The sequence below is a fragment of the Cataglyphis hispanica genome, chromosome 6 (genome assembly GCF_021464435.1).
Source record: "Cataglyphis hispanica isolate Lineage 1 chromosome 6, ULB_Chis1_1.0, whole genome shotgun sequence".
NCBI classification, from domain to species: domain Eukaryota; kingdom Metazoa; phylum Arthropoda; class Insecta; order Hymenoptera; family Formicidae; genus Cataglyphis; species Cataglyphis hispanica.
The window spans coordinates 5,079,500-5,091,937 of record NC_065959.1 but is presented as its reverse complement, the minus strand read 5'-3'; the positions used below and the strand labels follow the sequence as shown (position 1 = coordinate 5,091,937).

General features: G+C 27.3%; 3 protein-coding genes across 5 annotated transcripts in view; 2 read left to right on the top strand and 1 right to left on the bottom strand.

The window, feature by feature from the left end:
• Positions 1-12,438, bottom strand: part of LOC126850238 (endoplasmic reticulum aminopeptidase 1-like) — a 286,545-nt gene that overhangs the window by 27,128 nt on the left and 246,979 nt on the right. The window lies entirely within an intron of this gene.
• Positions 1,524-5,688, top strand: LOC126850247 (uncharacterized). The gene is made up of 3 exons (XM_050593057.1): positions 1,524-1,669; positions 2,110-4,326; positions 4,595-5,688. The coding sequence occupies exons 1-3, from the start codon at positions 1,648-1,650 to the stop codon at positions 4,807-4,809; spliced, it is 2,454 nt and encodes an 817-aa protein (XP_050449014.1). The 5' UTR covers positions 1,524-1,647; the 3' UTR covers positions 4,810-5,688.
• Positions 6,887-12,326, top strand: LOC126850365 (uncharacterized). Of its 2 annotated transcripts, XM_050593272.1 has the most exons (5): positions 6,887-7,554; positions 7,651-7,797; positions 9,121-9,270; positions 10,598-10,729; positions 11,431-12,326. In XM_050593272.1, the coding sequence occupies exons 2-5, from the start codon at positions 7,653-7,655 to the stop codon at positions 11,508-11,510; spliced, it is 507 nt and encodes a 168-aa protein (XP_050449229.1). In that variant the 5' UTR covers positions 6,887-7,554; positions 7,651-7,652; the 3' UTR covers positions 11,511-12,326. The 2 variants fall into 2 exon arrangements, with proteins under 2 accessions (XP_050449229.1, XP_050449228.1); XM_050593271.1 differs by having other exon boundaries at positions 6,887-7,797.

Below are 12,438 nucleotides of genomic sequence, written 5' to 3'. Positions count from 1 at the left end.
TTACTCTCGCAATAACTCTTTTCTCATATGATACGGGATCTACGTTACCAGTTTGATAGGAGCGCTCTAACATCTGGTCGATCGCACGAAGGATATATACTTGAATAATACGCCTTGACCTCTCTTTTCTATTCGTTTTACAACGTCACTGTGTCTTGAATTCACCAGTGACGTCATAGAAAGCTTACCTCAAGAGCATTGTTCGCTCAGTAAAAACGGTCTTAATGAGTACAGCCGGCGCGGCTCGCGTGCCGGCTATTTGGTTCCCTTATCACATCCGACGGAACCCTAAGTACGCAGTTTTTCTTTAATCAATCTCATTGGCGGAAATGGCAGTATTCAAATCACACCCTGCCCATATATAATCTCATTTTTCGTCTGTTCATATCGCGCTAATCATATCGCAATCGGTAATAGACTTAATATGCTGCCTAGCCAGGAATTGCTGCGACCCGATTAAAATAGACTAGAAGTATGAGCAAAATACGTCGGTCGATTATGCGAACATAACATTCTGTGCATTGTTTTTGCATTTTTAAAATTTATTTTATAATTTTTTTTTAGTTTTGATTATTTTAATTTTTTTAATCTATAAACCACTATTTAAATTTATATTTAAATAAATATTTTCTTTGTTTTGTACGTTACCTTTATTTTATCATAAATTTCAAAAAATATTTTGATATTTCTCATACTGAATCTAAACAAATACTTTTGTTTATATTTTGTATTACACGCAATTACACGAATAATATATTTCAATAAAAAATTCAAAATTTGTCATAAAAATTATTCCTTGTTTATTTAATAAACATAGAAAAGTTTTAGCCAGCTCTTCAGACTATTTGATCGATATTATGATATTTTCCAGATTTAATTTGTTATTGAAAGAAAATAATCTATGGTATAAAAATATAATATAAATGTATAAACTTATTTTAGATAGATTTATAGTAAGAAGTGGAAATATGAAACGTAAATAAGACGAAATATTTGTAGATAAAAATATACAAAGATAAAAATATTTTCTTTTCCTAGTATACACATATCCTAATGTCGATCATCCGTTCCACGAATGATACGCTTTTTAATCGAGCGAGATTAATTGAATAAACATATGATTATATATATATATATATATATTATATATTATATATATATATATATATATAATCTAAATCTCATAGGTTGCATAGATTGATAATTAAAGAAACAAAAAAATAACACGAAATTGATCCGATGCAGACAATAATTTACAAAATTTATTGTATTTGCTTTATCGTAACATAATTATAATAAGCTTTGTAAATATTATGTAATATATAAATTTAGATTACATTTTTTTCTTTAAATCTTTTTTGCCTCTCATGTTAAATATAGTTTAAAGCAAGCAGCGAGATAAATTGATGAGTTTCTGTTGACAACGAGGCTTGCATCGACGTGACTGACCCACGAAAGATAAACGACGACCCAAAGAATGTCTTCCTCGTACTTGAAGATGTGGAGGGGAACAGCTTTTATCGCGACCTTTCACATCTATATGCTACTTTGCTTGGTCGAGAATTCTCTCATACTACATACTGCGCGCTGAACATTTAACAGACTCGTCTCAGTAAGAGATGTTCAGTTTATGATTACTCGTTCATCATGAAGGTACAGTTGAAAAGTGGTAAGAATAAATATTAATATATATTTTTCCTGTTTTCTTTCTTTTTATGTTAAATATAAAAATGTTATTTAATCATTTTTATTTTTAATATAATTTGCATATTTTTATTTTTACATTTTATTTACACATTTATTTATTATACAATGATCATGCTTTGTAATAAATAAAAATTGTTACCATGGATATATATATTTTTCTAATTTATTATAAATATATATATATATATATATATATATATATATATATATATATAATAAAATTTATATTTTTTTTCTAATATGTGATTTTATCTTGAACTATGTATATTTATTTCTATACAATTGTCATTTTATTAGTAAAATGGCAATTGTATTTAAATAAACATATATAATCTAAGAAATAAAAATTTATATTTATAAAAAAATAAAAAGATAAAGAAATAAAAATTTACATTTATGCAGAAAGAGACGCAGCAACTTTAGAAGGAGGATTACAACAGGAGAAACAGGAATATATAAGCAAAGTCAACAATAATACCAATTGTTGCAAGCAATGGATACGATGCATCAGATTAATATTTTTATTAGAACTGACGTTATTTTTTGGATGGGGTTGTTACATGATCTTACAGAGTTATCATTCCCGAGTAATGGAAAATGAGGAGATTGCGGATATGCTCACTCGTGAGAGATATTTACCAGTGTTCCAATCAGTGTCTGAAGTACAGAAATTAGATCTAACTACAAAAATGTCTGTGACATTTGTAAAACCGGAAATCATCACAGATAAGCTAAATAATTTTCTAGGAGACATAAAATTGACTAAGGAACAGGGCAAGACAATTGTAACAGATGTAGATAACATAGTGCAAACGAGTACGCAGAATTCTATTAGCATGTTGGAACCAAGTGATATCAATAATTCACCGATGATATCACCTTCTGGAGATTTAGTATATGACGAAGAATTTATAAAGAATTTGATGCCATGGAAAAGTTCTTCGAACGGATATACAGATAAAATTATTATTAATAACAACGAAGATTCTGTTATTTATAAACAATTTCTTGAGAAACTGCAAAATATAGCTAAATCAGTAACAATTAATGATTTAAAACAGTTTGAAAACAGTTATGATTTTAGTGAGAATGATAAAAGTTTGTGGAAACCTTGGGCTGACGAACAAGTAGATACATCTTTAGAATCAAGTCTTATTATATGTCCACCTTATCAGTTATCTGAATCTTCTGGTATATCTTCAGAACATTTGATTAAAAGTTCTTTGATTTCTCAATCTGTACCAGTACCAGAATTATTAGAAAAAATAAAAAATAATTTAAGTAACGATATAAAAAATAAAGATAAACATGATGCAGATGATAACAATATACTGATCTCAGAATTATTTGATACATTTGCGTCCGGAAACAATGAGCATTTTTCGTTTGATACACAGATACCTATCGAACAAAATGTACAAGATCAACATTCGTCAGAAATTATTGCAAACACAAAAGAAGAAGAAGCAAAATATAAATTAATGAAGAATATTGAACCTAATTTTGGGCTTTTGCAATCAAAAATACAAGACATTGCAGAATCTTCCACACCAAATGTTAAATTTCAGTGGTTTAATGCGCTTCCTACTTTTGCAAACGATCTACAAGTTGGATTGAAAGATATATCAGAATCGAGCAAGATACAAAATTCATCTTTAGAGAATATTATTGAGAACACGGAGACTAATACTTTGATTCCAGAAAAAGATAAATCCCACATTCATTGCCAGACCGAAGTCGAAACAAATGTTTTCAGAATTAAATGTTCTGAAATAATGATTGACGAAGAATGGAATTTTGCTTCTTCTGATGCACATACAGAGGACTTTTCAAATGTTATTAATTTCAAAGACAATTTCGATCTCTACATGGATTATTATAATGATGATTACGATAATAAAGATGAAAGCAAACAATTGAAGGATGAATCAACTTCTAATGAAAATTTTGATGAAAAGATTGGAAGCTTGCAGCATAGTGTACCTAAAGTAACTGACGCAGTTGAATTACAAGGAAACATGCCAGATGTAAGAAGATTAAAAAACACATTTGATTTTCTTTTCGAAAGAAATTCTTTTGATAAAACAGAAGTAGATAAACACGATGAAATTAATAATCCCGATAAAGAAAAAATAAAACAAGAAATATCCTCTTCTTCTACAACGACAGCTTCCTTTACAAGTGAATCTGATTCCGTCGATTTAAATAAGGAGTGGAATCCATTGCTGGAGGTTTCCGATACGCAACAACAAAAACAATTAAAAGTTACAGAAGAACAAGATCTTTTAAATTCTAAAAATGTTGAAACTTTTTTGAAAAGTAACGAACGCGTTTATGACTTGGAAAAGAAACTAACTTCTATATTTAATGATGAAATGTTAAATATTATAAAGCAACTATATCCATCAAAAAGTTCTTTTGAAGATGATTACTCAGATATTTGCAGCACTTCTCCTTATTTCTGTTCCTTATTTTCAAATTTTCAAAAACGGCAGCAGCAATATGGCGATTTAAAAAAATTCTTGGAACATATACGTAATCATAATAATCCATCTGATATAGGGGACGACTACAATTACAGGAAGAAACGAATGGCTGATGACTTAACGGAAAAATACGGTAAGTTAATTATTATATTAAAAAAAGAAATTTTTATTTATAAAAATATTATGTATAGAATAACTTTAAAAAATTATATATTTTCTCTAGATAAGAGATATAATACTGACATTACTGATAGCTGTTTAAAATATAATATCACTTTTCATGTGACAAATTTATTAATAAATGCAAATAATTACACTGTAACTAGAAATATTTTTAAGCTTCTATTTATTTAAATGGAATACGTGTGTGTGTATCAAAATTATGTTTTTTATTATTACAGAACAAGTATCTAATACATTGGAAGAAATTAATAAAAATGTAAATGTATCACAAAATTTGAAGAAACTTTTTCAAAAAATGGAAGTTTTTGCAGCTTGCATTGATAGACTTCACGAACGTTTTCATTTTCTTAATAATAAACTGGATGATGATTATGTTTCGAATGAATTTTCGATGGAAACTAATGAACATCAAGAATCAAACATGAACCTATGAAAGGTAAATGAAAAATGTATAATATATATAAATCCTTCTATTTTTGTATATTATGTTAATTTTTTATTTACTTCATAATTGATTTATAAAAATATTTATGTCGATTACACATTCACACATCTATTATATTGTTATAACTACATTATTATAATCAAAAAGAGAAGAAGAAATAATAGATACGTACATATATATATATATATATATATATATATATATATATATATATAAACATTTCAATTATTTTTTTACCGCATATGTTATTATACTTAATATATATACTTAATTATGTAATATAATTTATGTAATATTTTTTCTCACACGAAATTTGTTCGTAAAACCTGTGTATATTTGACAAAAGCATGCCATGGTATAATTAGTGCGTTGCTCATATGCCTGCGCATAGGCCTTGAACTTATTCATGCTAATTTGTTACGATTTATATGTAGCTGCGTTAATCCGATAACGTTCCCATGCGTTAGTTGAATGACGATTACAATTGGTCGTTCGATGATTATAAAACTGGCAAAGTAGGTCAGGCTCGTAAATCCTTAGAATAGTTCTTGATTGTGCATAATCTTTTAAGAGTTACTTTTATTTTAAAATAAATTCTAGATTATAATTCTATCTTGTTATACATTACAAATATCTTCTTTAGTACTTATACATGGCAATGAAATTGCTACCTATGTCATTAATTATTGATTCAATTGTGTTTCGTTTTATTTGACGAAGATATTTATTATATTTCGAGTTGACGTATCAATATATCGTTTATTAAAAGTATATAAAACATATATTTTTGAAAATTTCACAACATCGTATATCAGTCCAATTAAAATATAAAATGGAATGTTTAATAAAGTATGATAGCTGATCTTATCAAGTTTGTTATTGATTTGATATAGCGTTGCACTTCTTTATTAATGTCAGCACCCAGCCAATCACGATTTAATCGCGCTCTGACCTTACACCTTACCAGTTTCGTGAAACATGCAAGATTGACCACGACAGTTCGATCAGTATTTCGATCGCCGGATGAGCATTTTGTTAAATTGCCTTGTAAATCATGGCACGTCCTGCACGCGTCTTGTTAAATTTATGAACTACACGCAAACCTTCGTGATCGATGATCGACGCAAACCTTGTCCTATCGAAACAAAAGGCGAAGCGATTGTTGTTAAAACGACATAACTCCATACGCGCCTTATTGCTACTATAAACAGACGTGGTAAAGCGCGATGCACTTGGCGTGTAGACGAACACATTCCTACGATAATCTGGCCATAAAATACTGGTAACATAACAATAAATTTTCGGTCGCTTTCGTGCGCACGCTGCCGGATGAGCCTCCTTTGTAATCTGTAAAGTTAACATTTCGTATTCACTGACGAAGAGACGTGATAACGGGTACATTTAAAATGATAACGGAGAAACTATGCTAGATACTCAGATAAATTCTTATAAAAAATGCGCTACAAGTTTTAAGGAATAATAAACTTTGCTAAAAAAATTGTGCTCAGTTTTTATGATTCTGTTTCTATTTTATGATACTTATAAAAATCATGAAAAAAGAAGATATAATTAATATATTTTTATATCTATTAGATATTTCAAATTTTAATGAGTGCCTTTATAATTGCAACATAGATCATTTTTGCAAATTACTTATTGCAGATATAAAAGAAAATAATGTAAGCTTTAAAAAAAAAATATTTTTTTTTTAAAAAGTAATTAAAAAAAAACAATATATAGGTAAGCAATTTTTAGATATTATTTAATGTTTTTGATATACAAATAAATTTTTTTTATTGATTAATATGAGCAATAAAAGATCAATTATGTGATTCGACGTATCGTTTAGATTGATTAAAATAATTGCGGCATTTTTATATTTTATGTAACTTATATGAGGCGTCAGTATGAGATGTATTTTTTATTTAAAGTTTGATTTTGTGTAAATACAAAATATATATATAGAAAGATTAGACCAAATTTCTTTGATTCAATTAGAAACACTTAAATTGTTAATACAATCAAATAGTAATTATGAAAGTTTGCCTAAGATAAGTGACTTTCTTGAAAATTAAAATGTTATTATTATATACGTTTTTATAGACTTTTTAATTTGATATATAATTTAGTAAGAATTGCTAAAATTAACCACTGATATATGAGAATCTATATTGGGAATAGATGCCAAATGATAACGATGCAGAGCAAAACTTTGAAGGGTTGTTCCCTGGTGGTAACGTTCTGAAAAGGAGTAAAGCTAGCTTTATGTGTTGGATTCTCATAAATTTTGTTGGTAATGTTCAGTAACGACTTGGCAATAGAACGTAGCCACATCTAATCGCGCCTTTCGTAGCGATCGAAGTTCAACCGGCTAGCTTCGTATTCAGATTCTCAAAGAAGGCAGTAAGGTAACCACCTTATGGTAGAGCACTTTCTGCTTTAGTGGTGGCAGCACGGAGGGTGTTTCGTAGTGGGGGTGCTTCGAAGGCTTAAAAGGCCTTCTGACGTCCTTGTAACACGCAGTCTTGGAATCAAACATACTTGTATCCCGTGTAAGTGGATCGAAAGTGCGAAGAGTATTCTCACTTAAGTTAGCTATTGTTGGTTCCGCGTCAGACTTTCATCAGAGTGATCTTGTGTATAGTCAAGATCAATTCGTTAAGAAATCAAACGAAAGAATAAAGTCGAGTGAAATAAAAATTTATGTAAAAAAGAAGGTGACCTTTTCTCCTCGTGAGTTGTCTTTTTGTTAGAGTCTTCATTTGTGATTTGTGATATCATATAAGTGATAATAATTTAATTATTTGCACAAAACAATCTATCGAGAAGCAATGAAAGACGGAATGTGTTTCCGAATAATTATATCAATTCTGTTGGTTGTATCAATATTTTTGCCGCCAATGTCCGATGCCCTTACTACTTTTGGGAAGACCAATCCGAATCAAAATACGAATCCACCACCGCCACCAACACCAAGTACGTATATAAATTAAATCATAAAAATTTAAATTTAATAATGCGATTAGCATGTATATCTAAATAAATGTATTTTTAAAATAATTATATAATAATTCATAATTTTTTTACAATGTTTTAGTTATCTTAAAATTATATAATTATATTCTATTATCATTATAATTCTGGAAAAAGTACTTGTTTTAAAAAATTTTTGATATATTAGCTTTTATACAAACTTTTTATACAAATAAATTATTAATTTGTATTTATGTAATAATGGTATATGTTTAAATAATTTAATTACAATTAATAATTTTGAAGTATATCCTAATAGAAAAAGAGAAAGAGAGAACGCATATTTATCAAAGCATATTTATAATAGATAAATATTTTAATGCATAATTTTATTTCATCTTTGTCTATGATTTCAGATTAAACAAAAATTCTAATTTATTTTAAAACCATAATTATAGAGATAGATTCTTTATTTCTTTAGATTTTTATGTATATATATATATAATGTTCAAAAATTTCTGTTTAACTCTTACACTCTTTATAAAATTGTGTGGAAATAATATTTTATTTTACGTACATATACTGTTACTTTGATATATACATATCAAATTTAATTACATTATAGATATTATAAAAAATGTATACTATAAGTTTCTTTAATATCGGTATTTTTAAATATGTATATGCAAATTAGTATCTAATAATCAGACGTAATTATATTTAAAACTTTATTCAAAATTGCGTAAAAATAAAAATCTAATATTCTCGAGAATCAAGGTTAAATTGAAATGCAGATGAATACTAATGCTCTGCTGAATGTCAGAGTGCTAGTTCATATGACTTTTTGACGATCACCATCCAAGTTCTTCATACTATTCTTTGTACAATCGAAATGAAATTGTATTTCTAGATTTTACTTCATAAAAATAGAGAAGTTCTTTGAATAAATATTTTGAATATTAAATAAAAATAGCATAGCGAGAAAATTATTAAAAATTATAACGGACTTTATAAATACAAAAGAGACAGAAACGTTTTATTATTTATGTTATTTATTTTTTGCATTTATTATTTATATTATTTATTTTTTGTAATTCAAGATTTTTGTCATCGTTATTTATATAAGAATATTTTTTACAAAAGTTTATCCATTAGATATTTGCGAATTGTATGATTTTATGCCTTTAATATATTACACGAACATCCTCTATTTGCTCGTCAAACTCAATTATTAACTTTTTATTTCATAGAAATTATTTTTGTTTATTTTATTTTTTAATTTAAAAGATTACAGTTATTTATATAGAATAATACCTACAATTACAGTTGGTAAAGCTCGCGAATGCAAGATAAAAAATGATTGTGATGGAATTCAAAATACAACATGCATGGCAGATCCTCGAGATGGAAAAACACGATGCCTCTGCGGTGATTACACAGCACCACTTAATGGTGTCTGCACTAATAAATTCAAAGGTAGGTAGTAAATTTTTATAATGTTTGTTCTATATTACGATTACTTTTAATTACTCGTTATGTAACAGATGAAAGTAGTAAGGTAAGATCAGAGTTTTTATCCAAGATCGACTTTAATATAAGATATATATATATAAGAAATTTCTCACAACAATCGATAAGTATTTTAACGGCGTATTCTTCGAGAAAATTGTATGGATAGAAAATTAATTTTAAATTCATCGAAAAATCCTCCACTAAAAGATTTTTCGATAGGATTTAGGCATGCCGTATTCTAACATGTAACATAATTTTTCTTGTTCAAATTTTTCTTCAAATTATGTACGATAAAGTATTTCCGATGTTTCGCATGTTATTTGCCATGTCTATTATTTTCATTTCGTTGAGATAGTCAAACTTTGGATGAGATGATTATAGCTGGAAGCCGGTATCAAGATTTGCATATACTTACGTGTTCTATCGCAATATATGAACATATGACATAATACATGATATGTTTGCAGTTGCTCTATGGTTATCTATGCAAATTGGTACGATAAAGAGTACCACCCCGACCTACCTTCAATAGTTATACCCGTTTTTCTGCAGTGTTCTCTGCATGGTAGGAGAAAGTATAATAATAGAGAACAAAAAAAAATTTAATTAATATAAACATATTTAATCGTTATTTTTTTACAAATTATGTTGTGAAAAAATATTGTATTACAATATTTCACAAGTTATAAAACATCCTTGTATAAGTAAGGACGTCTGCATAACGGTTATATTAAATTACATCAAATGACGATAAATGATTGATAGAAATGATAGTAATAATCGTACCTGGCACAGTGGAATAAAATTGAACTACTAAATCTTAAAACTTTGGTGACTGCATAAAGTAACTGTATAACTATATAATCAAATGATTTGTAGTTCGATACGTAATATTAGAGGTTCGTGAAACGACCCGGAAACCCGGCAATTTTATTTGATTAGATGATCACTATGCACGTTTCCTATTTGATATTAGGCGAAGTTGCCAATGATTACCTCGGACATTTAAGCGCAATTAACTGCAGTTACAAATCGATCACTGCTCAAAGTTCTGTCGACATTATGTTCAAGCTTGAGAAATTAAATGGAGTTTTCATTTATACAGCAATTAATTAGAATTGCACGAACTCACATATATTACACATTTAAAAAATGTTTAAAATTTTTGTAGAAATCAAATCTTGAAAGACAAAAAATAATTTTGAAGTATATCTTGTGATGAAGCTTGCTCTTTGGGTCAGTTTTTGATGCAAATTGTTAGGACATCTTAAAAATTTGCATTTTCTTTTAGCGCTTCATGCATCCTGCAATAACGACGGAGAGTGCATAGAAAATGCCCATTGCGTTGTACGCAACTCTTCTTTGGAGAAACGATGTTATTGTCAAGATGGATTTTTAGAACAATTTCCATTATCTTGTAACGGTAAGCTTCATTTACTGTCATCTTAAAAAATTCTTGTTACAGTGGGGACAATATATTAGATTGATTGCGCTATAGATTATGCAAAAATAATATTTATTATTGCAATTTTAATAATATTATACAAAACCTAAGTTTCTAAAAATTTAAATATAACTTAATAATTATCATTAATAAATTTATTAAATTTTTTATGCCTTATAAAAGATATGTATTAATATTATGATAGGTTTTCTTTTTTTTTTTAAACTTTATATAAGCAATACAAAATATTTTCTTAAACAGAAAAAAATATTCTATTAGTTTTAGTAATAATTAATATGTTGATTATTTCTATATTTAATTAGTTTATTAATAATATTTTTATTTAAAATAAATATTTAACATCTGTTTTGCTTCTCCAGAAAAAAAGCACGATGCTTGATTTTAATCTATATATGTAGTTAAATTTTTAAAAAATATGATAATAATTTGTGTATTAAATATTGCTTATCATCTGCATATAGTAGGGAATATTAAATAATGTAATATATATAGTTTAACTGTTTTAAAATTTTTTTGTCTATATGAGTCTCGAAAAATGTGTTGTAATAACGGAAGTTTGAGTATTAAAACTATGAGATAACTGAAAGAATATCGCGCGTATGATGTGCTGATATTAAAAATGTATTATCAGTTTAAAATGTTATTTACATCCTTCGTAGGTTGTTCATCCATCTTCACGTTGCATACGATGATCTTTCTGGCTGTGTCGCTTGTTCTCGGAAGACTAAACTACGTCTAAATCTTGAAGCTTTCAAAAATTATCTTGTCAATTCCCGAACTTGTATGATAACCAGTAAAGAAATAATAATTCTTCGAATTAATGAATTCGATATTGCGTGAAAATATACTTGCTAGAATTTACTTATTTATAATAGTATCATCAATCTCGTTAATTTTAACAAAGCATTTAAATATGATATATGTATGAATATGTTCAAATTTATGTAGACTGTTCCAGTAATCACGCACTTTTTTATGATAATGGACTTATTGGAAAAATTGATTTTTTTGTTTAGCGAGAAGAAATATGATAATCATCTCTTCTTCCGCAAATTTTTAACAAGAATTCATATAAAATAATAAGACATTCATATTTTCATATTTCGTAGATTTACAATTATTTACTAGCTGATTTTTCTTTTGATGTTAAAATAACTGTCATCATTCTTACTTTATTTAAATAATTCCGAAAAAAAATGTACAGTTTCTGGAACAGCCTGCCATACTATATGAAATGCATTATGTTGCAAACATAACGTAAAGTTTTATATTTTTTAATTCTATTTCTCTAATTCGTTTTAAAATTCGTTGGAAAATTATATCTATATTCTATCGTTTTATAACTAATATATATATATACATATACCGATACATATATTGAAATTCTATAATTAGCGATAAGATGCATAAGACTATATTTAAATTGCAAAGAAAAATTTAAATATCTTTGCATTTATTATTCTATAAGACAATGAATAATATGAATTTTTATTCAATCTTAATTTTGAATCCATACGAATAAACAATTTTGCTCTTGCCATTTTTAAATAATTTTTATTCAAATAAGTATCATTATCAATTTTGTCTTATGTCATTGTATTGATAATGATTATGGAGAAAATGTCTGTCATTTAATTACTATTGCTATATCTTAATTTTCATATTCT